The sequence below is a fragment of the Myripristis murdjan genome, chromosome 11, assembly GCF_902150065.1.
Source record: "Myripristis murdjan chromosome 11, fMyrMur1.1, whole genome shotgun sequence".
NCBI lineage: Eukaryota > Metazoa > Chordata > Actinopteri > Holocentriformes > Holocentridae > Myripristis > Myripristis murdjan.
The window spans coordinates 18,417,500-18,444,698 of NC_043990.1; the positions used below are offsets into that span (position 1 = coordinate 18,417,500).

The following is a 27,199-nucleotide window of genomic DNA, read 5'->3' on the forward strand; positions in this document are numbered from 1 at the left end:
TTCTCTCTCTAAAAAAAAAATATATATATTTTCTTCAAGTTGTAAAATATGGTGTTAAGGAGAACTCCTTGGTGAGTTTGAGAGTCCTCAAATAAAATATGGAAAAGCGCATTTTAATATTTTTCATTTCCTATAACAAAGACCATAATATAAGAATGTGGGACACAAGCTAACCAAATAGGGGCCAGTGGCTGCATGTATATCTATCTAGGGGCCCTTGACATGAAAACGTTTGGGAGCCTCTGACTATTCACTGATTTGACATCTTGAACCAGAGTAGGGGAACTAATCAGGCAAATCAGTGATCTTTTGTTGTAATAAAAACCTGCCCACTATTGGCATCCCCTGGCACATGGGTGCCCATCCCTGCATTTACAGTACAGGATGAGGCAGAGATGAGGCTGGTTGTGTAAGCGCGCCCTCTAGCAGAGGCTTTAGAGACTGCGGCTGTGGATATTTCACTGGGGATGTGTTACTCAAACTGTAGTCTGTCTTCAACCCTTTATTTATAACCACCAGTAATCACATTGACCTCAGACTAGTTGTCTTCTCTCGTGTCAAATACCATCCATATAAGTCCCCCAGCTGCCTTGGTAGTGGATAAATAATGCAGACAAGACAAAGAAGCCAATCCTCTCGCCATTTGTTTTGGGTGTGTGTCACTCCGCTGCAGACTGAATAGAGCACAGTTGAACATTGCAACTGGGGAGAAAATCTTGGATCTGGCTCCAGCGTTCATAGATCCGAGTGTTTCCTTCCCAGTATCGCACCGCAGATCCGTGTCACGCCGTGGTTTGATGCCGCGGTAGCCGTGAACACCTGTCTGTAAGACTGTCTGGGAGGCTTTGTCGGTCATTTCTAAATTTTCTGCAAGACCCCACAATCAAAACAAATCGACCACGCGTGCTTTTCCCGCAGCAATGACGTCACTTAAGCCCTCCCCTTCCTCGCAAGTAAACAGAAAAGACGGAGGAAAACATTAATGTCAGCCACCACGCGAGTGTTTAATGGTTGAGATACCTCGCTGTAGACGACAGCACAAGTTATTTTCGCGTTTTCCGCGTCTTTTTAGCAGACTTTAAAGATCCGGGGCCAGTTGACTTGCGCTGGAGCAATGAAGGGAGAGGCGGAAGTGAAGTCACTTGACAGACCGTCCATGTTATTATTGTTATTTTGGTAGCTGTGTGATGAGACGGGCTGGAGAGCCGTTGGTATCCGAGACAACGACCGTTACTCCAGGCCACCCCGGACCCGCACCACACTCACCGCTGACCCGGAGACAGGAGCCTCGCCGACGGCTGGGGGGGGTGAGAGGACGCAGCTCCAGCTCGGCTCCTACTCCGACCGACCAAAAACGGCGACAAAAACAATACGGCATTCGTCAAATAGCTCTCTCTCTCGCCTTAGACTGGTGTCTGTGCGGTTAACAGCGACGTGCCGCCGCAGACATGAACGGCATCACCAAGGGCCGGTTCGAGGTATGAAAGAGGGAGTTGACCACCAACGCTTCAACTACTGTTTGTTTCTAGTAGCCTAGACGTGGGAGTCGTGGGCTTGTATGTATAAGCTATAGCTAGACTGTGTGTGTGTGTGTGTGTGTGTGTGTGTGTGTGTGTGTGTGTGTGTGTGTGTGTGTGTCTACACGCACGCGCGCGCATGTGTATGTGCGTGTACGTGTGTGTATGTGTTTTCAACCGTGCACTGGTCCAATTTTACATGCGGGAGGGAGCCGAGGCTTTTTGTTGGCCAAGGGTAATCCGAAATCCTGTTATTGTCCAGCCGCACCAGCTGACAGCGACAACACGGGGTTCAGGACTGCGGGACAAGAGGGCTGTGGCTCGGGATAATCTATTGGGGCCGGGGCTGGTACTGTAGCCTGAGGTTACAGGCTGCAGACATGACAAGTAATCTTGGAAATACAGGCAGTGCAGCAACATTTTAATTAGTCAACTTTTGGATTTGGCCAGCAACATTGTGTCACAGTCATTCACAGAGATCACAGGCGGTTTGGATGCCTTTCCCTCTTCATCAGTCACTGTCATGTGCCACAGATGGTGCTTTTTGGGTCCCCAGTTCAAGAGGCAGAAATAACATAGTGCACTTGAGTGATGTTATGTGCTATTTTTCTCTTACGCCTTCCCTTTTTGCTGTGACACAGCATGGATATTGATGCAGAGGACTGGAATACACACACCCTTTTCCCTGTGGGATGAATAAAGTATCTTCTATTCTATAAAGTATCTTCTATTCTATTCCACGGAAAATGCTTTGAAGTAGGACTTGTATCCTGGCCCTCAATTCAGGCACAATACCTGTGGTATAATAATTGTCATGCTTTCAGGCTGAGTTAATGTTTTCTTAGCATGGCAGCCAAACCTGAAGCACCTCCCGTCCAACTGGTTACAGGTTCCCTAAGTGGCGTGCATCGTTTATCTGAAATATAGTTCACACATTGTTGTGATTCTTCAGGGTTTGACTTGATGGGACATGACTCTCTCTGTCAGGTGGTAAGAAACTTGAAGCTTCTCGGTGTAGTGAGTGAGAACAGAAGGTGGTAGTGGTGCTGATGTGTGTTGCCATATCGGTGGATTTCCCAACAGAGCTCCATAAGCCTCTTAGAAACAGGATGAAATCCAGCGTATGGTGGGAAACAACCTGGTGTGACTGTGTGTGTCAGAAAGGGACAGGGAATGCAAAGAGTGAGTGGAGTGAGAGAGAGAGACCGAGAGAGAGTATTGGGGGTCGAGAAGACCACACTTTTGAAAATGTACAAATAGCCTAACACCTTATGAATACATATTGCACAAGCTCCTTGTGGATGTCAGCACATAGATTCAGAAAAATAAATTGATTGTTAATGTCACATGGCCCATATTTGTTTTTTTCATAGCTGCTTTAATATGGAAAAAAGTAGTGATTAAGGTTCCAAAAACAGACTCTCTTTTCACTTCCGAATCCACCGCTGACAGACCCTCTAGGATTGGGAGTGTGATTGCAGAGAGGAACTCCCTGCTCGGGAATGTTGCCCTGCTGGCACAGGGAGCCAGGGCACCAGGACGCTGAGGTGATAACCTTTAATGAAGCAGGCGTGCCAGAGATGGCTTTGAACCGTACTTTTCATTACACGGTAGCCAGGGCTGAGACATGACACACGGCATATTGTATTCATGCCACTGTGTCTGACAACTACTGCCTTGGGTTTAGGGTTACATAACGCTGAGGTAGTGTGCAAGAGAATGGACTGTATGCACAAGTACAATGCTAACTTTTTTTTTTTTTGTGATCTATTGCAGTTCTGTTCATAGGCATTCCAGTGATATTTAGCACCGCACTTGGCAGCATTTTAAGATAAATCACCAGCACTAATAAACAACACCAACACTTCTGAGGGATTTATATAGTTTTCTATTGCTAGCTAGTCCAGTACCAGGAAATTTCATTCATTCATTCACAAGGCTTTTCAAACTATTGGTGAATTTAAAGGGCGACTTGAAAAGATTTAATACTGCTTTTCACAGGAGTGTTATTGGGCTGGAAGTAGAAAAGTTGACCAATATAAGGTGGATGTCATTATGCATAAAGACCATGGGCTTTGATGATAATCCCTATATTGGGTGGTGCTCAACTATCTGTTATTGTACATCATTTGTGCAGAAGGAGAGGTCAAAGGTTAGAGATGTGCTGCCCAGAGCTGGTTTGAAATGAAGTCCCAAGTTTGAAACACCATCTCTGGCTTTAGACAAGCCGACTCTTCCTAATATGAACTCATTTGAACCCCATATCGCGAGTTTAGGGTCAGTTACTTTCACTTCACTTAATTCAGATTGAAAATACAAAACGAAAGCTGCATGAGAACAATTAAGCCTTTGTTTTTTAAACATTTCTGCATAGATTTGGTGCAGTATTTTTCAGAAAAGTATTTGACTCCATCTTTCATGAATAGTTTTTGAAAATACACAGTGGATCGATGATGGAAAAGGTTTAGGAGTGCAACACTGCTCGGGGCCTACTGGACACAGTTAATCAATAGGTCTAGACCTGTGTTTCAAATCATTTTGCCTGCTGTGGTGTCACCAGACCATAGATGTTAAGGTTCAAACCAGCACTGGTTAATGTTTTGCTGAGTCCTGATTGGGCCACCTCCCCACTGCTCCTCCTGTCTGTCTTTTTGAACCCACTTCCTCCCATATGGCCCTCACTTCCTCCTTCTCTCTTAACCTTTCTATCTTCCTTTCTCCCTCTGGTTTTTAAGTGTGACTGCTTTGTCCTCTGCTTTGACATTGTTTTGCTTTGACATTGACAGCACTGGCCCTTTTCATCTCATCCCTTTGTTTTCCTCTGTCTGTTACCTCCCCTCCCCTTTATTGCTCTGTTTCCATGAGGTTGTGTGTGTGTGTGTGTGTGTGTGTGTGTGTGTGTGTGTGTGTGTGTGTGTGTTTGTGTGTGTGTGTGTGTGTGTGTGTGTGTGTGTGTCATGGAGCTACCTGGAGCTGACAATCCAAAATCAACCTCTTTTTCTGTCTGTGCCGTTTCTGACTCCCCTGTCTCTTTTAGATTCATGTGTTTGTGTGTGTTCGCACGTGAAACGGCAGAGTCCCCTCATTAGTTCGAGTTTCCAGGTCTTTGAGGATACAAGTGTATCAGCATTGAGATGTGTGTGTCTCGCAGAGGCACAGCGAATGTGGGTGTATGCCTTAATTTAAATTCATGGATGAATACAGCCCACCTGATCTAGAATGTTCTGCCTCTGTTCTTCGCAGAGAGAACCCTGACTTGAATCACCTGCAAGTGTGTGTGTGTGTGTGTGTGTGTGTGTGTGTGTGTGAGTGTGTGTGTGTGTGTTTTCCGCTCAGCAGATGGCCAGACATCTAACGAGTAGACTAATTGAGATAACCATGCCAGCAAGCTGACCAGGCTAACAGAATTATAAGCTTGTAGAAGGGGACATGGGAGGCCAAATGTAACTCAGGCTTGTTTGTTAGTTTAGCTCAAATAAGTGATATGTGAAAAATAACAGATAGCTTACTTATCACTAGCTTACAGAGAGCCAGTGCTAGTATATAATTTTTTCTTCAAGTGGTTCAGGAAGTATGGTCTTTCATTAACAAATAGATTACTTTTACATTTTGACGTGATTGAACTGACACTAAACAAACTGTGACTGATGTATATTTGCCTGATGATGGTAGTGCTTTTTTTTTTGGTATATTTGGATCTCTGTTACTATAGCGACAGCTTATGTCTTTTTTTTGTCTCATTTCTCTTGACCACAACCTACACAAGTAATCATATGTGATTTTGTTTTTTTTGTGTTTTGGCAGGTTTTCTCAAACAGTGATGAAGCCCCCATTAACAAGAAGCTGCCCAAAGAGCTTCTGCTTAGGTAAGATTAATAGTATGGAATCTTCCTACACACACACATACACACACACACACACACACACACACACACACACACACACACACACACACACACTACATGTACACAAACACACATAACACCGCACACCCTGAGGCATGGGGCTTAGGTCAGGGTTACTTACTAGTGGAGGTATCCTTGAATGGTTTTGTGTGTGTGTGTGTGTGTGTGTGTGTGTGTGTGTGTAGGAATGTGTGTATTTGTAGGTGTATGATTGCCTCATCACTAGTCTGAAATGAGCATCTGACAACTGTTTGACCTACAGACCAATATTTTGTCCCACAGCAGCTTTGCTTGTCCCACAAATCTGGCGGCACACACAGATGCCCGTCCTCCAGAAACATTCATGTGCAGATTGATATGTTTTGTCTGTGTGTGTGTGTGTATTTGTGCTTGGCAGGGATGCACCTGCACATAATTCTGTAGATGCATAACACCTTTGCTTTTTTTCTGCACTTGAAACGTTGCTTGTGTGTATGCATGTGTGTATACATGTGTGTGTGTGTGTGTGTGTGTGTGTGTGTGCGTGCGTGCGTGCATGTGTGTGTGTGACTCTCATGTGCCTATGCAAACCGTATGCCTGTGTATGTGTGCTATAAATAGCCTGTCTTAGCTGGTGGGGAATTCCGCAGTGCTGTGCTCTCCTGCTGCTCCAGCTGTGCTCGACAGAGACTTACCAGTACACCCACTACCACCAGCACCCTTTCACTGGTGCACAGAAGGACACGTACGCACACACACTTGGAAAACTACAACACATGACCTAGTGTCACATGTATCATGTTGAGATGCTTGCACAACACCAGCTGATGAAGGCTTGCTGTGATTCCCTACACAAGCCAGATAATGTGCTGGCACTAAATGGTGGTTTCACACTGCTGAATGTCACTGAAAGCATTTTTTTTTGTATTTCTCATTTATGAATCCCGCCACAAATCAGAGCAGATGGTGGAGTGTGTATGTTGTCTGTGTGAGGACACATTCTTGTGAACACAATATCTCAAGAACACTGTATTATAGAAGCTTCATATTTATACCACAAGGTCCCCCTGTAGAGCAGCTGATCTGATTTAGGTTTTGGAGCACCTTGCTGCACACATTTGAATGTTAATGAGGAAAAAGTTTCAAGTGCTATGTGAAGAGATGTTGACATAGAGAAATTTGCCAATCAATGCATTAATTAGCTTCATTAATGACCTCATTAGCATAACTGTGTATGTTTAATGTACCATGGTGGGGGGACATTAGGCAGCTCAAGTGCCTCTTGTTTTCGCACTGGTCTGCTGTTCAGTCAGTGCAATGTAAACAGGCCTTATCTAGGCCAGTGCAGTATGGTTGTATTACTGTGAAACTATGCTATGATATAGAGTGTTGTCTGACAGACAAGACTTGGAGAAGGTTCAGAGTAGGGTTGGGCCAATGGACGATATCTTCTTCCATCAACCACAGGGCTCTCTACCAGCATAATATCACCCCTCGCTCCAGACAGCAATTTTTTTTCATTCCAGTGTCTCTGCTATACCATACAAAAATGTATTTAATACTTATTTGCAGGGATTTCCTGTGGATCAAGTTGAAGCTCAAAATAATCTTCATTTATCCTGGGGAGGCATAATATTCAGAGCGGACAAAGGGCATCCTATCACCCTGGGGATGGAAAAAAATGTTTGGGATGGACAAACATCTCCTGCAGGATGCATGCATTCTGGATTAAAGGGGAATTCAGGGATTTTAGTATCATTATTATTTGCCCATCACTTAGAAAATGACAAACGCTCCCTGCTATCGTTAGGCTGAATTGAGATACATTACAGTGCGTTCAAGCTCTGTTCAGTAAAAATGAGTATTGGATGACGCTAAATTATTATGTTGCCATGATGTGTTCAAATGTCATGTGTCACTATGGACATTGTCATATGCCAATTCAGTTAACATCACCCAGCCCTTGTTCAGAGTGGTTCAGGGTCCTCTTACCCAGAAGCACTGACTCAGCACCCTCCCCACCACCCAAACTCATGTCTGACTAGAGTTACTATAGCAACCACTGCCAGACTCTTGGTGAAGGCTTGACTCTGTCTTATCTAGCCAAGCTTGAAGGGCCAGGTGTACATTTTGTCAACAAATGGGATTAAGCACCATTAAAATCCTATTACGTACCATTTCAGAAAAACCAACGTAGGCTTACCAAGGCAGAATTTGAGGAAACAATCAAAATCTATCAACTTATTACAGAACCAGCATAAGGCTTGCCTCATTGGGCTATAGTGAACTGTGCTGTAGTTTCAAATGCACTCTATCATATATCAAATGGGCTAACAGTACTCATCAGAATCACCCGCACTGATTGGATCCCTGTGAGTGTGTGTCAGACAGAAGGACTGTGTTTTTGGTTAAGGGCCTCTCTCACACATAATGGAGCACAGAGTGTGTTTGATTAAAGTGGACAGTCAATCAATGACCAGCGTCACAGTCATTAACCGGTTATCAGAGAGGAGATCGATGAGTGCCCACCTGATTGGTCAGCTTCTCTGGTAGCCCCCAATCAATGTATGTGTGGACACATACAGCATGTGTGTGAGTGTGTGTATGTGTGTACATTGGTGTCTTTTCATTGCTTTGTCAATTGTATGCATGTGCTTCCTGACACTGGACTCCAGTATAGATTATACAAACATGTCCCAACATGCCCTAGTGGAGCACACATAAACACATGCAGCCTTTGTCTCTGTCTATATGAAGGGAACAATGGGCAGCTCCTGTTTCCTGGGGTTAAAAAGGACATTCCCGTTCAGAACCCCAGCTACACTGGAAGCTTTGGCACTGTGACAATTCTCTGTATAACATTTTCTATAGAATGTCTCTTTAATGAGAAGTGAATGGCTGATTTATCTCAGAGGCCTGGGAAGAGGTGTTTGTGTTTATTTTTGTATGTGTGTGTGCATGTATGTGCTCCTGCATATGTTTCTCTGGGTGTATGTATGTCTGTCTGTCCTGGTCTGTCTGTGGCCTTGCTTGTCTGAGTGCCAGAGATTACTCATTGGCAGATTAATGGATTGAGCTGACCCAGTAGCCTGCTGCATGCAGCCCTTTGTGGCTGACTGGCCGACAGCTCAAACACTTCTGTCTGTCTGTGGGGCTCTCCTGCAGTCAGCCCAGCAGAGGAGACAGTGCCGTTTTCTACATGCATAACGCATGGAAACACAAGTACAATAGATGCATCATTACCACAGCAAATGAAAGACAATTTTAATTATACAGCTGAGTATAGGCTGCTGTGCACATTGATGTTAGATGTGAGCTCTTTATCTGGGAGTGATCAGTGAGCTGAGACAAACTGACTCTGTCTCTCTCTCTCTCTCTCTGCTCCCCCCCCCCCCCCAACCTAGAATATTCTCCTATCTAGACGTGGTTACACTCTGTAGGTGTGCTCAAGTATCCAAGGTAAGCACCACCCTCTTTACACCTCTAAACCATTCACTGTGGACTAAGCATTAACACACGCTCCATTGTAAAACACTGCACTGGATTGATGTAAATATTAACTCTAAGGCATGGAGGAGACCTAGTCACCATTTTGAAATCTGTGGAAATGCGTTTAACAGAGCGCCATCCACTGGCTGAATATTTGGAGGTGGACGACTGCTTTGTCAGAGTGCACTGCAGCTGTTTGCCATTTATGAATGAGCTATCTGTGAATAATAACAAGGACTTGGCATGTGGCTTCTGAATGCAGAACTCAACTGACTGCTCCTCTTACAATAGCCAATGTATTCCCATAGGGAAAATGTCACTTTTTCTTGATACTATGGCTGAACAGTTAATCAAAATACCAAAATCCCAGTATAGCCAAGTGCAATATCCACATTGCAGGAGCTGCACTTTTTCCTTAAAAGTAAAATGTGTGACAGCATACCATTTATAAATGGAGTGCTGCTACAGCGGTCGACTGGCCTACAAATCATATACTAGACATAAGAAAACATGTTTGTTTGATACAAACGCCATCATTGTTGTTTTAATAGTTTTGCGGTGAAAATAAAACTTGAGATGCAAAAATGTTGAACTTTGAATCATTGCAATTGCAGTATCTGTCAAAGTAATTGCAATATGATTTCTTTGGCTACATCGTTCAACCTTAGTAAAGCACTGTAATTACACATGCAGTCACAAAGCAGAATATTTCTTTTTTTCTTTGATTTGTGTAGTCATACAATTTTCTTGTTTTAATTTTATGTAAGATTGTTTCTTGTCAGTTCATTCCCAAAACCATTATTGTAGCTACTCAAAAAGTGACAGCAGGCTACTGCAGTAGCTCTGTGAACAAAGAAGAACAAGAAGTGGACATATTGTGTTTATGTGCACTGCACTACTGAGCAACCTTCATAGAGTGGTACAGTGGAGAGTGCACATGGATGTCCATTCATTTCTACCATATGTGATGTGACTCTTTATATCCAACTTTCTTCTCTTCTGTCTGACTAACATGCCTGTCTCTTCCCACAACCTGTCTCTCCTGCTCTCTGTCGCTCTCCCTGTAAGGCGTGGAATGTTCTGGCCTTAGATGGCAGCAACTGGCAGAAGATCGACTTGTTCAACTTTCAGACAGACATAGAGGTGAGGGATGTGTGTGTGTGTGAGAGAGAAAGAGAGAGAAACAGAGAGAGAGAGAGAGAGAGTGAGAGAGAGAGAGAGGCAGGCGAGGTGAATGTAGTTTTGTGTGTGTGCTTGCCTGTCTGTATGTGTGTGAATGTGTGTTTGTTGAGTAGCATTATCAAACCCATTGGCCAGGGCTTAGTGCTGGGTCAGTTGGCTTTGGTGCTGACTGTTTGTGACGTCACAGCTGATCCTCTGTCCTCTGAGTAGCCCAGGTCATATTAGTCTCTCTCTCTCTCTCTCTCTCTCTCTCTCTCTCTCCCTGTCTCCCTCTCAGGGGCGGGTGGTGGAGAACATCTCCAAGCGGTGTGGAGGCTTCCTCAGGCAGCTGAGCCTTAGGGGCTGTCTGAGTGTGGGAGACGCATCCATGAAGTGAGACTTTCTTTGTCTGATATAAGTGAACTTCTGCTTTGACTTTCCTCAGAAGCTGCTACTCTGCTGTCAGTTTGGTTACTTTCTGTTTTTCTCCTCAGTGATTCTGTTTAAAGTTGACTTGACCCCCGGGGGACTCCATGCAAAGAGCTCTTTTTTTCCTCCTTTTAGAGTTGATTTCATTTAGTCTCATATTAATGTGTACACACAGGAAAAAAAAGAAGAGCAAAGAAAATGCTCGCACATTAAAGCATTGATCTGTTGATTTACATGTTTTCACTTGAAAGTTTATATCATTTTTTATAAGCCACTGATTCAAAGCCTGGTCTGTACTTTCAAAAATATAGTCTGACAGCAAGGTTGTTTTTATTTGGTTCTTGAAAAGCAGACTTTGAGTGCTGTTTTCACATAAGTGACGTTTTTTTTTTCGTTTGTTTTTTTTAAAAAAGACGTGTGCAGTAGCTGTGCAAGAAACTCCTGAGGGCTTGTAGGCGATTAACAATTCTGTTAATTGGCTCCTGAGCAACTCCCAGCATCTGACTTCTTATTTATTCAGTGAAGCGACAATAGAGTGACTCCCTCTCCCCCTCCCTTCCATTTGACTGTGTTTGCCAGGACGTTTGCTCAGAACTGCAGAAACATTGAGGTTTTGAACCTGAATGGCTGCACCAAGATTACAGACAGCACCTGCCTCAGCCTCAGCAAGTTCTGCTCCAAGCTCAAACACCTGGATCTCACCTCCTGTGTGTCTGTCAGCAACCACTCCCTCAAGGCCCTCAGGTAACATCCACACACTGGTCATGGCACTTGTACCCATCTACCCCTCCCAAGCCCTTAGTCCAAACCCATTGCCAATAACCCCTCAAGTCAACCCTAAAATGACTTTTTCAACTGTCCAAATGGTTCTACAGTAAACTCTCAGAAGATGATACAGTTACCCGTATGAGACAAATGTATCTATTTCATCCACTCATCCTTTGTGTAATGTCTGTATACTGTATATGTGTGTGTATTTGTGTCTGTGACTATGCATGGGTGATCTCAGTGATGGCTGCCGAATGCTGGAGATGCTAAACCTGTCGTGGTGCGACCAGATCACACGTGATGGCATTGAGGCTCTGGCTAGAGGCTGCATTGGTTTACGAGCGTTGTTCCTCCGAGGCTGCACACAGGTACAGTTACGGCAGTGTGCATATGCATTCCCTCACCACCAGGATAAGAAATTTACCAGGATACCAGGATAAGATAAACACCAGGATAAGAAATTCACCTCTTTTTATTTTTCAAAAGGCTTTTGTGCCTCCTTACTCTGACTTTAACAGTCATTTTGGTCCTTTTAACTATGAAATACTATGTTTGCATTGAATATTAGCAATAAAACACTTTGTGTCACTAAGATATTTTTTAAAATCATTGTATACCTCATGTCCTGCTCTTTAGCACTGCTCCAAAATCACACCAGGCCTCACAGAAGAGGAGGTTGCTGTTTTCCCCACTCAACCAGCCCATCCACTGCCCTTTGATTTTTGAGTTTTTTATTATATTGGTTGCTTAATTTTCTGTTGATGCAGTGTATTTTTTGGAGGCTGGCATTCTGTCCTGCTGCTGGCTGTTAGGTGCCAAAATTTTCTACTGCTTCAAGCTGCGTGCTCAGTTGTTTTCTGACCAAAACCTCCTCCTTTTTCTTGCCCAGAAAACACTGGAAAGAATCCCACAGTCATGAGCTTGCACGAATCACCTATGGTGGGTGAGGGGCAACAGTACATGTGAATTTGACAGCTGTGAGGGTGCAAAAAAACATTACCCCACATTATCAGGGTTGTTATTTTCATGGGCAATTTCACCCCAAGTCACCAGTATGACGGAGACATACAGACAGACAAATACATGCATAATACATGATTCATTGATCAGTGTCTTAATGGGATAAACTATGTTTCTCATATGTGTGTGTGTGTGTGTGTGTGTGTGTGTATATATGTATATATATATATTTGTTTCTTTTTCAGTTGGACGATGGAGCATTGAAGCACCTGCAGAAACACTGCCCAGAACTCACCACCATCAATATGCAGTCTTGCACAGTAAGACAAAGAATCAATTGTGGGGGGAGAGATAGAGAGAAAGAGAGAGAGAGTGATGGAGTGAATGAAGTAATGCATAAAGGATGTATTTCTGTGCCTATATGTTATGTAATCTGTAATATGTGTGTGTGTTGTGTACAGCAGATAACAGATGAAGGCCTGGTCAGCCTGTGTCGGGGTTGTCATAAGCTGCAGATCCTCTGTGTGTCCGGCTGCAGTAACATCACTGATGCCTCCCTCACTGCACTGGGACTCAACTGTCCCCGACTCAAGTGAGAAACAAGCACACACACACACACACACACACACACACACACCTGTCCCACTATCCTCCACATTGGCATCAACGGCTTGCCTCAATATCCACCCAAATCCTCTCCAGGAATTATGACTGCTGTCAATTTCAAAAATGGAAGACAATCAAGCAAGTAGATTTTGCACAGTTGTGTGCACATGTGTGATTCTGCAAGTAGTTTTAGGTGTTAAAAATGCCAAAATCCATGTCAGACATACACATAAAAAAACAATGAATAAATGACTGTATTGTTCATCACAGTTCTAAAATAACCTGCAAACTTAAGGCCAGAGACAAATAACCTCTATTTATAGTCTGCAGTTTGGCTTTGTCTGGGCTCTGTGACCCCCAAACGCACCCCACTGTGTCCTGGAGTGATCTTCTGTAGCTCCTCCCCATATCCTGTTACTGGCTGTTGATCCTTGATTAACTGTTGCTAAGCGCACCACGACCCATCATCACCCTGCACTGTGTCCAGCTGCACCCCCTACACTGTCCCATATACCTCACGTGCCCTTTTCAAGTTGTGTTTGTTTGTGTGTGTGTGTGTGTGTGTGTGTGTTTTCTCAGAATCCTAGAGGCTGCACGATGCTCCCATGTGACAGATGCTGGGTTCACTGTGCTGGCCAGGGTGAGTGTCATTTGTCCTCTTTTCCTTCTCTCCTTTTATGCTTCTTTTGAGCCTTTCACTTGTTCAGCCCTTCCTTTCATCTATATCTGAGTTTAACTGAATATTTTGTTTGCACATTGTCTAACTGTCTGTTTTTTCTTCACAGAATTGCCATGAGCTTGAAAAAATGGACCTAGAAGAATGTATTTTGGTAAGAGAATTCTGTGGTTTTCTTATGTACCAGCAATATTATACAACTTTAGTCTATCTGTTGAATTTAATCAGTTGGATGTGGCTTGTTTCCTTTACTGTGGGTTTAGATGAGAGTGTAGGAATATGAATGTGAATATTAATGTGACAAAGATATTTCACCCCAGAGAGGGAAGACACTGTAGACAAAGTTGTGGTGAGAGAGAGAGAGAGAGAGAGAGACAGAGAGAGAGAGAGGGAGACAGAGAGAGAGAGAGGGAGAAGGTGCACAAGAGACACCATAAGTGCATTACCACAATGCTAAGGACTAATACACTCATCTGTGTTCAGGCATGCGAGAAGTGTACAATAATCATGTCTATCTTTTTCCTCAGGTGACTGATAACACCCTGGTTCAGCTCTCCATCCACTGCCCTCGCCTGCAAGCGCTGGTAAACATGTATTTCTGGTTTTGTATCAAGTCCCACCTCTGCGTGTGTGTGTGTGTGTTTTGTGTATCTTTGTGTATCTCTGTGTCCTCACTCTGGATTCCTGTGTCCCGGCCAGTCCCTGTCCCACTGCGAGTTGATCACAGACGACGGCATCAGAGCTCTGAGCAGCAGTGCCTGTGGGCAGGAGCGCCTCACGGTGGTGGAGCTCGACAACTGCCCCCTGATCACCGACGTGACTCTGGAGCACCTTAAGAGCTGCCATCGCCTGGAGCGCATCGAGCTCTACGACTGCCAGCAGGTCACCAGGGCTGGCATCAAACGCATCCGGGTCAGTAGATGTCATCAGAATAAAGAACCTGTTTTTTTTTTTGTCACTGTTTTTCTCTTTGAAGGGTTGGAACTTCAGTTTTTGTTTTTTTTTACCTTTTCTCTGCTCAGCTATACTATACTAACAATAAATTATGTAGATTACATATAGGGCTGAACAATATGGTAAAAAAAAATCATATTGCAATTATTTTGACAGATTTTAGATTTTTTTTAAGTGTGACATGATTCTTGAATTTAGTGGTACTGTTAATTTTTGCATCATAAATTTCATTTTTACTGGAAAAACTATTAAAATGGTGATAATTTGGCTTTTTCTGTGGTCTGTACCAAACAAGCATGTTTTCTTGTCTCTGGAGAATATGATTAGTAAGCTAGGGCATCTCTGTAGCACCACAAAACTTATGGGGCATTTTGTCACGCATTTTATCCAAAAATTACAGCTCCTGCAATTTGGATAATGCACTTGGCCATATTGCGACTTCGGTAATATTTTGATTAATTGTTCAGCCCTAATTACAGTTCAGTTGAAATGAAATAGAACGGTTGATTGGATGGATTAGAGAGCATTGACCAAATATGGCCTCCACTTAGTTTTTTTTTTTTTTTTTTTTTTGTCTTCAGCACAGTGTTCTAGAAATTTTAACCCCTTTTAGGCTAACACCTCTCTTCTTTCTCACAGGCCCACCTCCCAGAGATTAAGGTCCATGCCTATTTTGCCCCAGTGACACCCCCGCCCTCTGTGCATGGAGGCGGCCAGCGTCTGTGCCGCTGCTGCATCATCCTCTGACAGTGGAGGGCCAGGGGGGGCCACCTCTGTCTACAGGTCCTGCTGCTCTGAAAAATGGGGGATGGGGGTGGGCGTGGGGGGGCTGGACCCAATCACTGCTCCTGATCACTGATCAATACACAGACTGATCACCACTGATCGCTGGTCAGTTAAACCCTCCCCTCTGCTCTCTCCTCTTGCTCGGCCATCAGCGTTGCAGCCGCCTCCTTTCGATGCCTTGGGGCGTGAGGGGGGGCACGAATATGGATGGATGGTTCTCTGCCTTTCTCGCTCTCTCTCTCTCTCTCTCTCTCTCTCTCTCTCTCTCTCTCTTGCTCTCTCTCTCTCTCTCTCTCTGTCAGTACTGAAAATGTTCTCCACTCCATCCTGCTCCCTGCACCCCCCACCTCTGGGCTCAGAAGACTGCTCCTGGACAGTTGGAGATGAGAGTGAAGGAGGCGAGGATGTTTCCTTCACTGTAGTTGAGGAGGCAAGCAGAGCGGAGGGGGAGATCCGAACAGTGGAACTACAATGCATCATGTTCAAACTAAAAAAAAAAAAAATTGACAGCATTGTCATTTTGGACAACAATTCACTCTATGGAGTATCATCTCAACCAATCACATGACACCTCTATGTGACCATCCTGTGATTCATTCTGCTTTGACCAATAGACACACGGCGCTGAGGAGGAGGAGGGCTGGGTCGTGGGAAATGCAGATTGTCTGGATGTAAACAGTGAAGCTGCTGGGATATCCCTTTTTGGCATGACCCGCTCACCCTTCTAGTGTGGAGGAGGGGAGGAAAAACAGGAAGTACAGAATGGGACATGTGACATTTTGTGCATCTGAGAATCTTCTGTTGAGATTTTGATTCTGTTTGTACAGAGAATGTTTTGCAATGGAAAAAAGAATTACATAATGGCAACTCACTCAAGATTGGAGTATGCCTACAACAAATTGTTATTTTTATTTTCTCTTTTTTCAGTGCTTATTGTTATTGTCCATGCTTGTCTATCCAGAGAGGGAGAAATGTGTCTTTTTTCTTTTTGAAATGGAAAAGAAAAAACCTATTACCGTTTGACAGTAATGGACTGTATCAGTCAGCCCCCTAGCATCTGATGGTATCACGTTGGCTTCATGTGCTACTGGGATGTGTACACTCAGGGCCTCCCCCGTGTACTGTGTGGGTATGGTGGCTCGTGTCCTGCTCCAAACCTGTCAGTAGCCCTGTGCACTAGCCCTTACTTGACCACTAAGTGCTTGTTTCCCTGCTGGATTAGGTTAAAACCGCAGTAAAACTTCTTTGATTGGGCAGATGTCATCCTACTACCGTCTCCCTACTACTCTGAAACAAGATTAGTAGCACTGGTGAAGCCAGTCAAGGATTTCTACCCACCATGTCCCATACGGCTGTGGACGTAACTGTTTATTCCAGTTTATTTCTGCAGACGTATTTGGATATCTATCAGTGTGGTGTTTGGTATAACTTTGCTTCAGAATTACATGGAATTTGCTTTAATCTGAGACAACGGCACAAGAAATTTAAGACAATCACAGATTAGTAAAGTTTTCTTTGATTGGCAATTTAACTGATGATGTTATGAATCATCCCATTTGCTACTTGAAGCAGTTTGAAGCACATTAAGAATTACGTACAACTACATGTAACCCAGGTGTGCTTCAAATCTTGAAAATGATGATGATGATGAAAATGGTGAAATGGACCATGAAATGCTACCATTCAAAACACTGAAAGAAATAACAGAAATAGAGCCACAAAAATGCATTCTGACAAAAACAACAGCAGAAGTAATGACAGGCAAAAGCAGTTTTGTGCCAAGGTGTCAAAGATCTACATTGGAGAGATGCACAGGACTACAGGTCGGACTAAGACAAAGGAGAGCAGACAGAAAGATACTGAAGTAGACTCAGAGGATGAGATACATAGCTGACTGGACTGGCTGTGATACTAACGCCCTCTCTCTGACAGCTGTTTTAACAGTTTTATGTTGAAGAAATAAAGAAATAAATGGAAAAAAAATAAACAAATGAATAAATAAAAGTAACTAATAGTAAATGTGTTTTGCCTCCATTGTGGGATTTTGTGTGTGTGTGTGTGTGTGTGTGTGTGTGAGTGTGTGACAGGAAATGTAATTGTGCCTCGTACTCAAACCAATTACAGATCAAGTGTAAACAGACGCCATCCCTCCTTGGCCGCTAGATGTCACCAAAGAGCCATGTACATGATAGACACACCCACATAAACACTGCGGTCTCATGGATCTACGGTTCTTGATTATAAATTAGATAATTTATCTAACTCAGAATACGATTGAGAGTTGTGGCATTTAAGTTCACGTTGTATTAAGTGAATTCAACGCGAATATATTTTACAGTACACCACACTGCTTTTCATTTTATATCAGGCAGTACGTTGGGCAGCTGTGCGGTGGCCAAGGACCCGTGGGTCTGTCCGTTGCTCCGCTGCGCCTCCTAGCCAACTGCAGTCCCCGGCAGCGCCAAGGCTTTCAGCGGGGAAGGGTTTACTGCAGACAGCTCCCTCGCAGAGACGATTATTCCCAGATTAAGCGAAAACAGGAACCGCGGGAGTTGAGTTGAGGTCTTGTCCTCGAAGTTTTGTGCAACTTTGCTTCTGACGGAGTCGCCCGTTGAGCGCTTTTGGAGACTTCCCAGCCCGTGGTTATGGAATACAAAAGCAGAGTGAAGCCAGGCGCCAGGCCTGCAGAGAACTAGCTAGCATCGCTAGCTCATCTGACGCTGTTTGTGCTTGTTTGGGTCACTGTGCCGACTAGCTAGCCACTATTTTCGGTAGCTAACCAGCTAGCAAACCCGGTTTGCTAGTTCGTTTTGATGTGGATATATTGAAGGAACCTCCCAGGGTCCACTACATTTCACGTTTCCTGAACTTTCTGGAAGTTTTAAGGTTACCCTTAGTTTGTTTAATAGTAAGGGAGCACGCATGCTACTTTGGAACCGTGCTAACAACATAGAAGAAATCAAAGTTGGGATTTGAGTTGAACGCAGGGAGTGCTGTTGTTTTTGATCAGTTTTTCCAGTGGATTGTATTTTCATGGTTAGATATCAGTTAGGCGCAGTTCAGACCACACACCCACTCTCTCCCTTTACGGGACCACAGCTAACCTCTTCTCTGGCTCTCCGCACTCCGTCTCACCGACCAGTGTCTTCTGTCTGCGGCTGGCCACGGTAACCGGCCACACGGCACTGCGTGCCCAATGGAGGAACATGACAACATGGACTATTTTTATCAGCAAGTGCTGCAGAAGGACGTTACCCGTAGGCTGCAGGTCGGCCAGGACCTTATTGACTACCTAAACGACCCGCAGCGGTCCCCGGACGTGGAGCAGGACAAACCCAGATTGGACAAGACCATCGACGAGCTAACGGGATGGGTGAACTCCAGCAATTTCAAGGTGAGAGATCGTGGCAGCTGGCAGGGCATCGCATGTGACTACCGCATTGTACACTGCAGCAGTGATCCACTGACCTGTTCCTGAATTATTGTCCACCACTTAAACCCATGATTGAAAGATGAGAGGATACTCAGGTCCTTGTTGTACTGGAAATTTTATGTCTTGGGCCAGGAAGTTTGTCACAAATATGAGCAACTTTTTTTGAGCTAAACGAGGGTGCATCCATTACCCATCAGGCCTCGAAACGAGCTGTCACTTCTTTAGTGGTGTGTGGGAGAGTCCGGTTTCATCAGTATGGAGTGTATCTGATTCACTCATCTTATCTAAACTCAACTGAGCCAATAGTGTCAAAGTGTCATTTGCTTTTCAACAGAGCAAATTTGATTGCCAGCAGCAGAAAGAAGCAGTAAGCTGTATGTTCACTTTCACAACTCAGCACTGTAATATTGGACTATGATAAGCAGAAGTTGATGTCATACTTAGCCCAAGGGACAACATACTGAGGGATTGAAGGGGCATTCCTGTGGACTGCTGGAGATTACGTTGTTATTTTGGCTAAATGTATGTGTGTGTGTGTTGAGGGGACCCATTGTCAGGGCTCCCTAGACAAGAGCAGTGGATGGGGGAGGGGTCAGAAGACGCTCATTGTTTGTGCTTGTTCTCTCCCTCTCTCTCTCTCTCTCTCTTTTTCTGTTCATGCTCTTTTGCTTCATGTGATGTGTGTTGGTGGCCTTACATGTGTGCTCTGTGCCATATCTCATCAACACTCGAGTGTGACCTTTGTGCCAAGGTATCACACTGATCGAGACACGAAGTCTAAACAGTCGGAAATCTTTGGGTATTTCAAGCCATGCTGAAATTGAATTCAAAAAATCTTTTTGAGAGGATAAACATTGTCTACATTGATATGCCAGACTCAGTAAGACCATGAGAGTGTGGAAACTGTGCCTTCAGTATTAACACATTCTCACCTGGTCTTGCATGAAATCACATCCAGTTGGCAGCACTGATCAATTAGTGGTAGAAAAATACTCATTTGTCTTTGTTGTCATGTCATCATCATAAGCTTGTAAAAACAAGGTTGTAAAGTAATCTTCACCCACAACTGCTGAGATAAGTGATAAGAGATGCCCTGAAACAGTTTCACTTTCTATACCAATTCAAAGCACTTGAGCAAGTATCAGCATTCATTTAGTACTGACCTTTATACAATACTTTTTTTTAACAACACAGACTTCAGCAATAGTTTGAAGTTACTGGATATGAAATGATTCATTTAATTCATTTTCCTCCAACAGAGATGTTTAGCATCCTTCTGCATCAAAACAAATACACACTCTGTATTGTTCACTCTGTTTTACAAACATCAGCCAGTGGCCTTAAAAAAAACCCCAACATGAAAACAAATGGTGACCGTGCAAACATTTGCCATAATCCATGTCAGATGATAGGCCTGCCTGACTATTGTCAAAGGCCTCACAGTACAATACCTATCACAGTGTGTAAGTCACCATACAATTCACATCCCAGTACACTTTGATTTGATATAGTGCTAAGCAACACGTCATGGTGTAGTAGTTACTGAAAGCTTCAACACTGTAATGGGAAATTGAAAAATGAAACCAATGCAAGCCACCAGGCATTCAGGCCGTCTCATTAGTCTGTAAAATACCTTTGACATGGCAGAGAAGTGCGAGTGTTTGGGGGATTCAAGGGATGGGTGAGTCTTAATACGATGTTCCCTCAACACAAACAGTTCTCTTTTCATAAGGCCACACTTTCCACTCAGTTTCAATAGTGCAGGGGGATTTATAAAAACTAAAACAAAAATGTTTTAATCTGTATCCTATAAAGGGTATAATGGTAAAAACAGTTTAACATCAGTTGTGGTGCCTTTGAAGAGCAATTTTGCACTAAATTACAAAAGGCAGAAAATCATCATTTTAATGTAAAACACCTGGTCTGACATCACTTATTGGTGTGTGGCCAGAAGTGCAACATGCTTGGAGTTTCCTCCCATTGAGAGCAGAGCAAGAACAATTTTGGACTTGTGATTCAGTGTTGATTTTCTCATTAAATACAGAGACACAAAGACCCTTGCAACAAAAGTGCATCACAAGAAAGAAATTCATATATACTGCACTATTGAAGAGGTGGAAAAGTTGTCTCGACCTATTAATGTTTGCGTATTGTGTGGTAAAACATTCAGCTCACGTAAGGAAGGGGATAGAAACAGTTTCAGGCTTGTTTCCGGCTACACCGGAAAACCCCCAAAATTGGCCATCGCCTCCAGAGGCTGTATCATCATCAGACAGCAGCCTTTGGGTTCCAAGATTGATAACACAGTAACATCCTGATACATTGCTTACAGTCTCTAAGTTTGAATATAACATCACGCCAGTATACTATTTCCAGATGTTTACATTTTTAGTTAGGGAATAGAATCTGAATGAACAGTGAGCTGATGAACAACTAGCACTCCTTTTCATCAGTTGTTTGTGTGTGTGTGCGTGTGCGTGCGCGTGTGTGCGTGTGGTTGGGTGGGTGGGTGGGTGGTTATACTATCTGATTGTGCAGATTTAACATTAGTCCTCAGTATTTTTTCTTTGGCCCTGTTCACACCTGGCATTAAAATGCCTCTGGGGTGATCCTATCACAAGTGGACAGCGTTACATACAGGTGTGAATGCACTCAAAACACATTGAGGACTTACTAGGATCCCATTGTGCAGACCACATTCAGAGGTGGTCTGTGCAGTTTCCAGAGTCAACATTTCAGTATGACCAATTGACAGTCTGCTTGTTACACATTGCTTGCCAATAAAATCTGCATTATTGATATGAGAAGTCTGGGAATCAATATTGTAACATTCAAATAAGTTGTGCTTCTTAACTGCATCAGCTTTCTTATTTTTGTTTTGTTTTTGCACTTGCCTATCAGATAAAGGTGTTGATCGTGTCACTGCACCATAAGATATGAAATCATATACATGGAGCTTTTTTCAGATGTTGATGAACAGTGAAATCTAAAAAAAGTATTCTGAATGCACAAAGAGGGTTGTGGAAGTTGCTTGAAAATTTGCAGCTAATGTGTGAAGATAAAGTAGGCTAATTGAAGATAGTTCTGGTTGAATTTTCACAATGGTAAAATTTCTTTTATTTGCTGATACTGCACCATAAGCAGGAGACATGATTTGAAGAAAACTTTGTGAAGAAGATTTTATCAAGAGCTCTAAACTGTAATGTCGTTTTATTGCGCACAGGCATATAAGAGGCAAAATACACCAGAATGAAGTATCTGACCCCTCACATACTAAAACCTGTGATGACAGTGTTGTTACAAATAGACAGAGACTTATTTTGTATTATCCAACACCCTGTATTAGCTTGGTGTTGGCTCTGTGTAATGTTGATGTTGGTTGTGGAGCATTCCTCACAAGACCAGACCAAAAATGTTTGATGTGAAATGGTGATCCATTGTTGTAATTTCCGTGTTGGACTCCACATGTGTTATTCAGAGTCTGAAGTCAACTTTTTCCTCCAGTGGCCGGTGTAGCATGGATATGAAAAAATGAACCTGCCAGTTCGTTGCATCATTGTAACTGAAGCAGAAAACCATGCAGAAAACATTTAGATCCACAGTATAAAGATTGTTTTTAAGATTTTATTTATTTATTTATTTATTGCTTTTGGAAATGTTGCTTTTTTCGACAGCAACGGCAGAAAGAGACAGGAAAGGCAGGAGAAAGGACTCAGCTCAGAATCGAGCCTGGGCCACTTGGTATGTGGTTTGTGCTCTTGGTGAACAACCAGGGCACACCAAGATCCACAGTCTTTGAAATGTTTATAACATCCTATTTATTATTCAATACTGGCATATTTCACATTTCATTTAATACGACAATTATGTTTTTATGTATATACTTTGGTGCCAACTCTCATTTGAGTTTCAGTCAAAAAAACTTACTTATGTCATCAGTCAGCAATATTAAATTTCATCGATTTGCTCTTTTCTCCTCTGGTTTGGTTACCTCAGGCAAGTGTGACCATATTTAAAGGCATTGTGCTTGCTCTCTGAATAGCGTGAGCTTACTGCACAAGCACCTTGCCACAAGAGACTGTACTGAGTGTAGTGGGTGCAAGGAGAGGACAGTGGATGGTTACATTTACTGACAGTGCCTCCCTGCACACTCTGACCTGAAGTTTGATTGTTGACTGACAGCCAGTGCAGGATTTATGACAGCCATGTCGTGGCTGTCAATCGAGTAACATAATCATGTGTTAGCTGTCATTCGTCCAGTGTTACAGTCAAATTTGCAATGGAAGCACAGTATGTTTTTGTTTCATAAAACCACTTGCTGCTGACTCACTCTGTGCTCTATCTTTTCATGTGGATGACACATAACCTGAGTTCAAATCCGCGTCTGGGACTCATGTGCTTGGGACTTTAATACACAGGGCTTTAGATGATGCCGGTTGGATCTCTGGAGGACAGAGACGGGGGAGGGGTTAGCCGCAGTCAAGATGCTGAGTCAGCGCAGAGAGACGGGGGGGATGGAGAGATGATGCAGAGTTGGAGAGGGGAGGAAGATGAAGGCAGAGTTATAGCGGGGGAAGAGGGGGGGCTTGAGTGATGGATGGGGTAAGTCGGGGGCTAAGTGGAAAGCTCACAGTCAGACACAAATCGTGACTCATAAATGCCTATGTTGAGAGGAGGCGACTGTAGAACTGTCCAAGTTCCTCTTTTAGTAATGTAGACGATATCATATCGTCTTGGATCTGTTCTCCTCTTTGTTGCTCATGTTCCCATCTCTCACTAGTTTTTTTTTTTTTTTTTTGTCAAGGAGTCTGTTTGATTCTCTTAATCTTGTCTTTTTTTCAGTCTCAGCAGCCATGACTGTATATTCACCTCATGCAATCTGCTCTCTCACCATCACTGTGGGCTCAGTGCATATATGACACACACAGCTGGCATTAATATTGCATACTGCTTTTACTCTGTTGGTTTTCGAGCAGCAGTGCCAAATGACTGGACACTGACTGGACTGGTCTAGGATGGGTACTTCTTTAAGGCTGCCTGACTGCCAGACCCCACAGCGTTGCTCTCTGACATTTTTTTTCTTCAACTGTCCACCCAGTTTTAGTATTTTGATTAGTTTATTCAAGATTCAAGATTCCTTTACTGACGTTGTACATGTACCACAAGATTATGAAATTAAATTATCCAATGAGACTATATTGAAACACAAATCAAATTACAAAAATTACAAAATATAGAGTCAAATAACAATATAAATGAGCTAATCACGCAAGATCAGAACAGAATAGTTAAATAATAATGAGCTGTTAAGCTATAAATACTTACTAAAAGAAATTGAATAATACAAAATTGAAATCTTCCAAACTATTATGTACAACGACTATGACAGAGGTACAAAGTTTGTGCATTTATTACAATTACTCATGGTCAGCAAAATATTGCACTCAAGATCTGTTAAATATTGCATTAAACAGTATTTCATCATGCATCATCATACAGAAATGCCTATATTACATGTATGTCCATAGTACAGTGCAGAAAAAGAAGTGTGTACAGATTAAACAGCAGAGCTTGAGTAGCTATTTTAGCTCATACATGGAGCTCCATTCCTAGCATACATTAAAGCATTCAGCAGCCTACTTAAAAATACTAGACTTTGCAAAGCATCTAAACCTCCTCATGTGAGTAATTTTTTGTTTGCCTTGCAGAGGAGATTGGAGTGTCACCACCCCTGTTTAGATGGTCTGTGAATGTGTTCAAGTCATTATTTGCCCACTCCCAAAGGTTGCTGTGTGATGCTTAGAGTCCCCGACCCTGTATTTCTGCACAAACCAGCCCTCAGTTTACCTTCTAAGCCTCTCCAGCAGTCAAAGTAAACCTTGTACATGGTATGCGTCTTAACAGACTAAGCCACTGGACGCCCCAACCTGAGTGTTCACAAAGCACCATTCATTCTGGGCTAAATATTTAGGGTTTTTCCAAGTAAAGCTCAGAGTAGCACCAGGTACTAAACGAAGTGGCCGTGTTTTGAAGCTTGCAGCGCAAGGATATTGTGGTGCCTGTCATATAACACCTGACACTGCCATTTTATAACAGATTCACGTATAGCAGAGTTCAGCATCATGGCATTTTAGAAAGGACACTGCTGAATCACGGTGCTCCTGTACCCACTGATTAATGATATTTGTGTGTGTGTGTGTGTGTGTGTGTATGTGTGTGTGTGTGTGTGTGTGTGCGCGCGCACGCACGCTTGTCCTTGCTGGACACTGCCTTGTCATGGTGCCCAGTTTGGGTTAGAAGTTTTGTGTGTGTGTGTGTGTGTGTGTGTGTGTGTGTGTTGGGGGGGGGTACCTAAGTGACCATCTGGTGCTCACTCCCCTCTGCCTCCTCACCCATAGTCAGTGGGTTCACTGCAGGAGGCCTGGAGAGCAGGAAACAGCGTCCTCTCCGTCTCCATTTCCTTTCTCCCCAGGTAGCTTACAAGCTCAGATCCTCGCATCTCTCTCCCTGCATCCTTCTCTCTGTCTCTGCTAGTGCCGGTGCCATATGGTCGTGGGCGCCGGGTTTGTTGGGGTGCTGCTGGGTGGAGGGAAGGGGAGGGGGAGGGAAGGCCTGAAGGCTGTTTCCCTCATGCTCTGGTTTTTCTCTCCCCTCTCTCTTGCTGTTTTTCCTGCCTTCCTGCTCTCCTCCCCTCCCCCTCTTTCCCCATAAATTAGGTCAGTATGAGGGAGTCATCATATTTGACCCAGAGCTCATGTTTCTTCTCCAGGTGATTTTTTTTCACCCCCTCTGATATTACTTGGCCCGTTTCCCTTTTTTTCATCTCCTTGCTTCTCTCCCTCTTTGTTTCTGTAGCTACCTGGCTGCTCTCTCTTATTCCTTTGACTAAAATAGGGAAGAACTGCAGCCTGACTCTCCACTCAGAGGGGGAATAATGTTTTCACGGATTTTCTTTGGACTGCTCAACTCCACCACGGCATTGCCAACACAAGCATTCCAGCGGCACGGCACTGCATGGGATCTGATCCTAATCAGAAACACAGTGGAAAAACTCTTTCTTTGTCGCTGGAGAAAAGATCCTGTCTACCTTCATCACCAATATTAGTTACACTCAAGCTTTCTGTCACATAAGCTAATGAGCCAGATCCCTGCGGTGAGAGACAGGGAAGATGGGAGAGTGGAGTCACAGTATCAGTGTAACAAAGGCTGTGAGCTGGTCTCATGAGTCTCATGGCACCTCAGCCTGCCTTGCCACCACAGCACCTTTTTTCCCCCACAGCTGACACAGTAGCCCAGAGGAAACCTTTGCTATCAGCTGTTTTACACACAGTGTGCCGCCTACAGACCATACCACTTCTAAAATCCGAACAGGCTAAAAAAAGGAAGCATTTGACTCTAAATGGTAGAGGCTAGCCTCCCTGTTGTACAAAAAACCTGATGACAAGCTAGGAATAGTGATTACACACTAGACGATTAGAAGGATCACTTTGTACATCAGTCATCTGTGATGCGGTTCACCAGTAACCTTGCAGCACTTACATCTCCCCGCCCGAACAACTTGTTCAGTTCCTGTTTATGTGTATTTTCTGCTTAGAGCTCCATTCTGATAGGCTGTTGCCAGTCTCGGCCAGACATTTGGGTCGTTGTCTCACACTGCAAGAATTCTTCCAGACTCCAGATTTTTGGGAGTCAAATGAGTCTGACATGCTGTTGGTCTGCAACTTGATGAAAAGGGAATAGACCGAGTCCTGAGCCCCTCTCTCACCACAACAATACCTGACAGCTATGTGCTCATCCATGTCACCTGAATCAGAAGAGACTCAGCAGGCATTTTGATTAATTCAGCCTGATTCGGAAATCCAGTCAGGGTAGTAAGATCAAATAAATGCCCCCTCCAGTGATGTTGTGACTTAAAGGACTATGGCTGGGTTCAATTAATTGGTTTTCCGTTATCAATTTATTTAATCCTAGTCATTAACTAAAACACCAGTCACAACAGTAACTAAGTAAAATTGGTATTCTAACTAAAACCCTTACACAATCCCTAACCCAATCTACATGGAGTCGAAACTTGAATTGAATGACCGTGAATTAAGAAATCCCTTCAAAGGACCATGCCAGTGATTTTGATTGTTTGGTCCATTTACTACAATTTACCCTCATTTTCCATTGTAACAAACTATTTTACAAAAAATGTGGGGTAGTAAAGATTTCATGACATACAATCAAAATCCCTTCATTTTCAAACTTGGATTTTTGTGTGTAACACCCACCGTATAGGCTAATGTTCTGCTTCTGTGGCTAAACTATTCATAAACCACAGATCAAATAATTGGCTGTGTAAATTTTTCCCAGGTATTGTTCCTTTTGGGCAGACAGATTAACTTTGCCCAATTTCAAGTCATCAAAACACATCAGTGCCTCTGCTTCAATGAAAACTAAACTTATTACATTGATGGAATACTGATGTGAAGAAAGTTTGAAGTCTCTGAAAGTTAGTTTTCATATTGTAGTGGGATGACTAGAAACCAATGGC

At 43.4% G+C, this 27,199-nt stretch overlaps 2 protein-coding genes across 8 annotated transcripts in view; both read left to right on the forward strand.

Annotated features, from left to right (window-relative positions):
• Nucleotides 1-815: 815 nt before the first annotated feature.
• Nucleotides 816-17,249, forward strand: fbxl2 (F-box and leucine-rich repeat protein 2). Of its 2 annotated transcripts, none has more exons than XM_030064502.1 (14): nucleotides 816-1,478; nucleotides 5,322-5,383; nucleotides 8,806-8,860; nucleotides 9,959-10,033; nucleotides 10,350-10,444; nucleotides 11,060-11,224; nucleotides 11,490-11,616; nucleotides 12,454-12,528; nucleotides 12,673-12,800; nucleotides 13,394-13,454; nucleotides 13,600-13,644; nucleotides 14,018-14,074; nucleotides 14,190-14,402; nucleotides 15,084-17,249. In XM_030064502.1, exons 1-14 carry the CDS (start codon nucleotides 1,449-1,451, stop codon nucleotides 15,189-15,191), a joined length of 1,296 nt encoding a protein of 431 aa, XP_029920362.1. In that variant the 5' UTR covers nucleotides 816-1,448; the 3' UTR covers nucleotides 15,192-17,249. The 2 variants fall into 2 exon arrangements, with proteins under 2 accessions (XP_029920362.1, XP_029920361.1); XM_030064501.1 differs by having other exon boundaries at nucleotides 817-1,478; nucleotides 12,670-12,800.
• Nucleotides 17,250-17,668: 419 nt separating this feature from the next.
• clasp2 (cytoplasmic linker associated protein 2) overlaps nucleotides 17,669-27,199 on the forward strand; it is a 66,598-nt gene continuing 57,067 nt past the window's right edge. For all 6 annotated transcript variants that reach the window (XM_030064478.1, XM_030064479.1, XM_030064480.1 and 3 more), the window contains exon 1: nucleotides 17,669-18,624. In XM_030064478.1, coding sequence (XP_029920338.1) covers nucleotides 18,427-18,624 — 198 coding nt within the window. In that variant the 5' untranslated portion in view covers nucleotides 17,669-18,426. The remainder of the gene's footprint in view (nucleotides 18,625-27,199) is intronic.

Excerpts from the sequence above, each read along its gene's own strand:
- fbxl2 (XM_030064501.1), top strand. The coding sequence starts at position 1,449 with ATGAACGGCATCACCAAGGGCCGGTTCGAG. Across the intron at positions 1,479-5,321 it reads TCACCAAGGGCCGGTTCGAG|GTTTTCTCAAACAGTGATGA; the intron begins GTATGAAAGAGG and ends GTGTTTTGGCAG. Across the intron at positions 14,403-15,083 it reads CTGGCATCAAACGCATCCGG|GCCCACCTCCCAGAGATTAA; the intron begins GTCAGTAGATGT and ends TCTTTCTCACAG.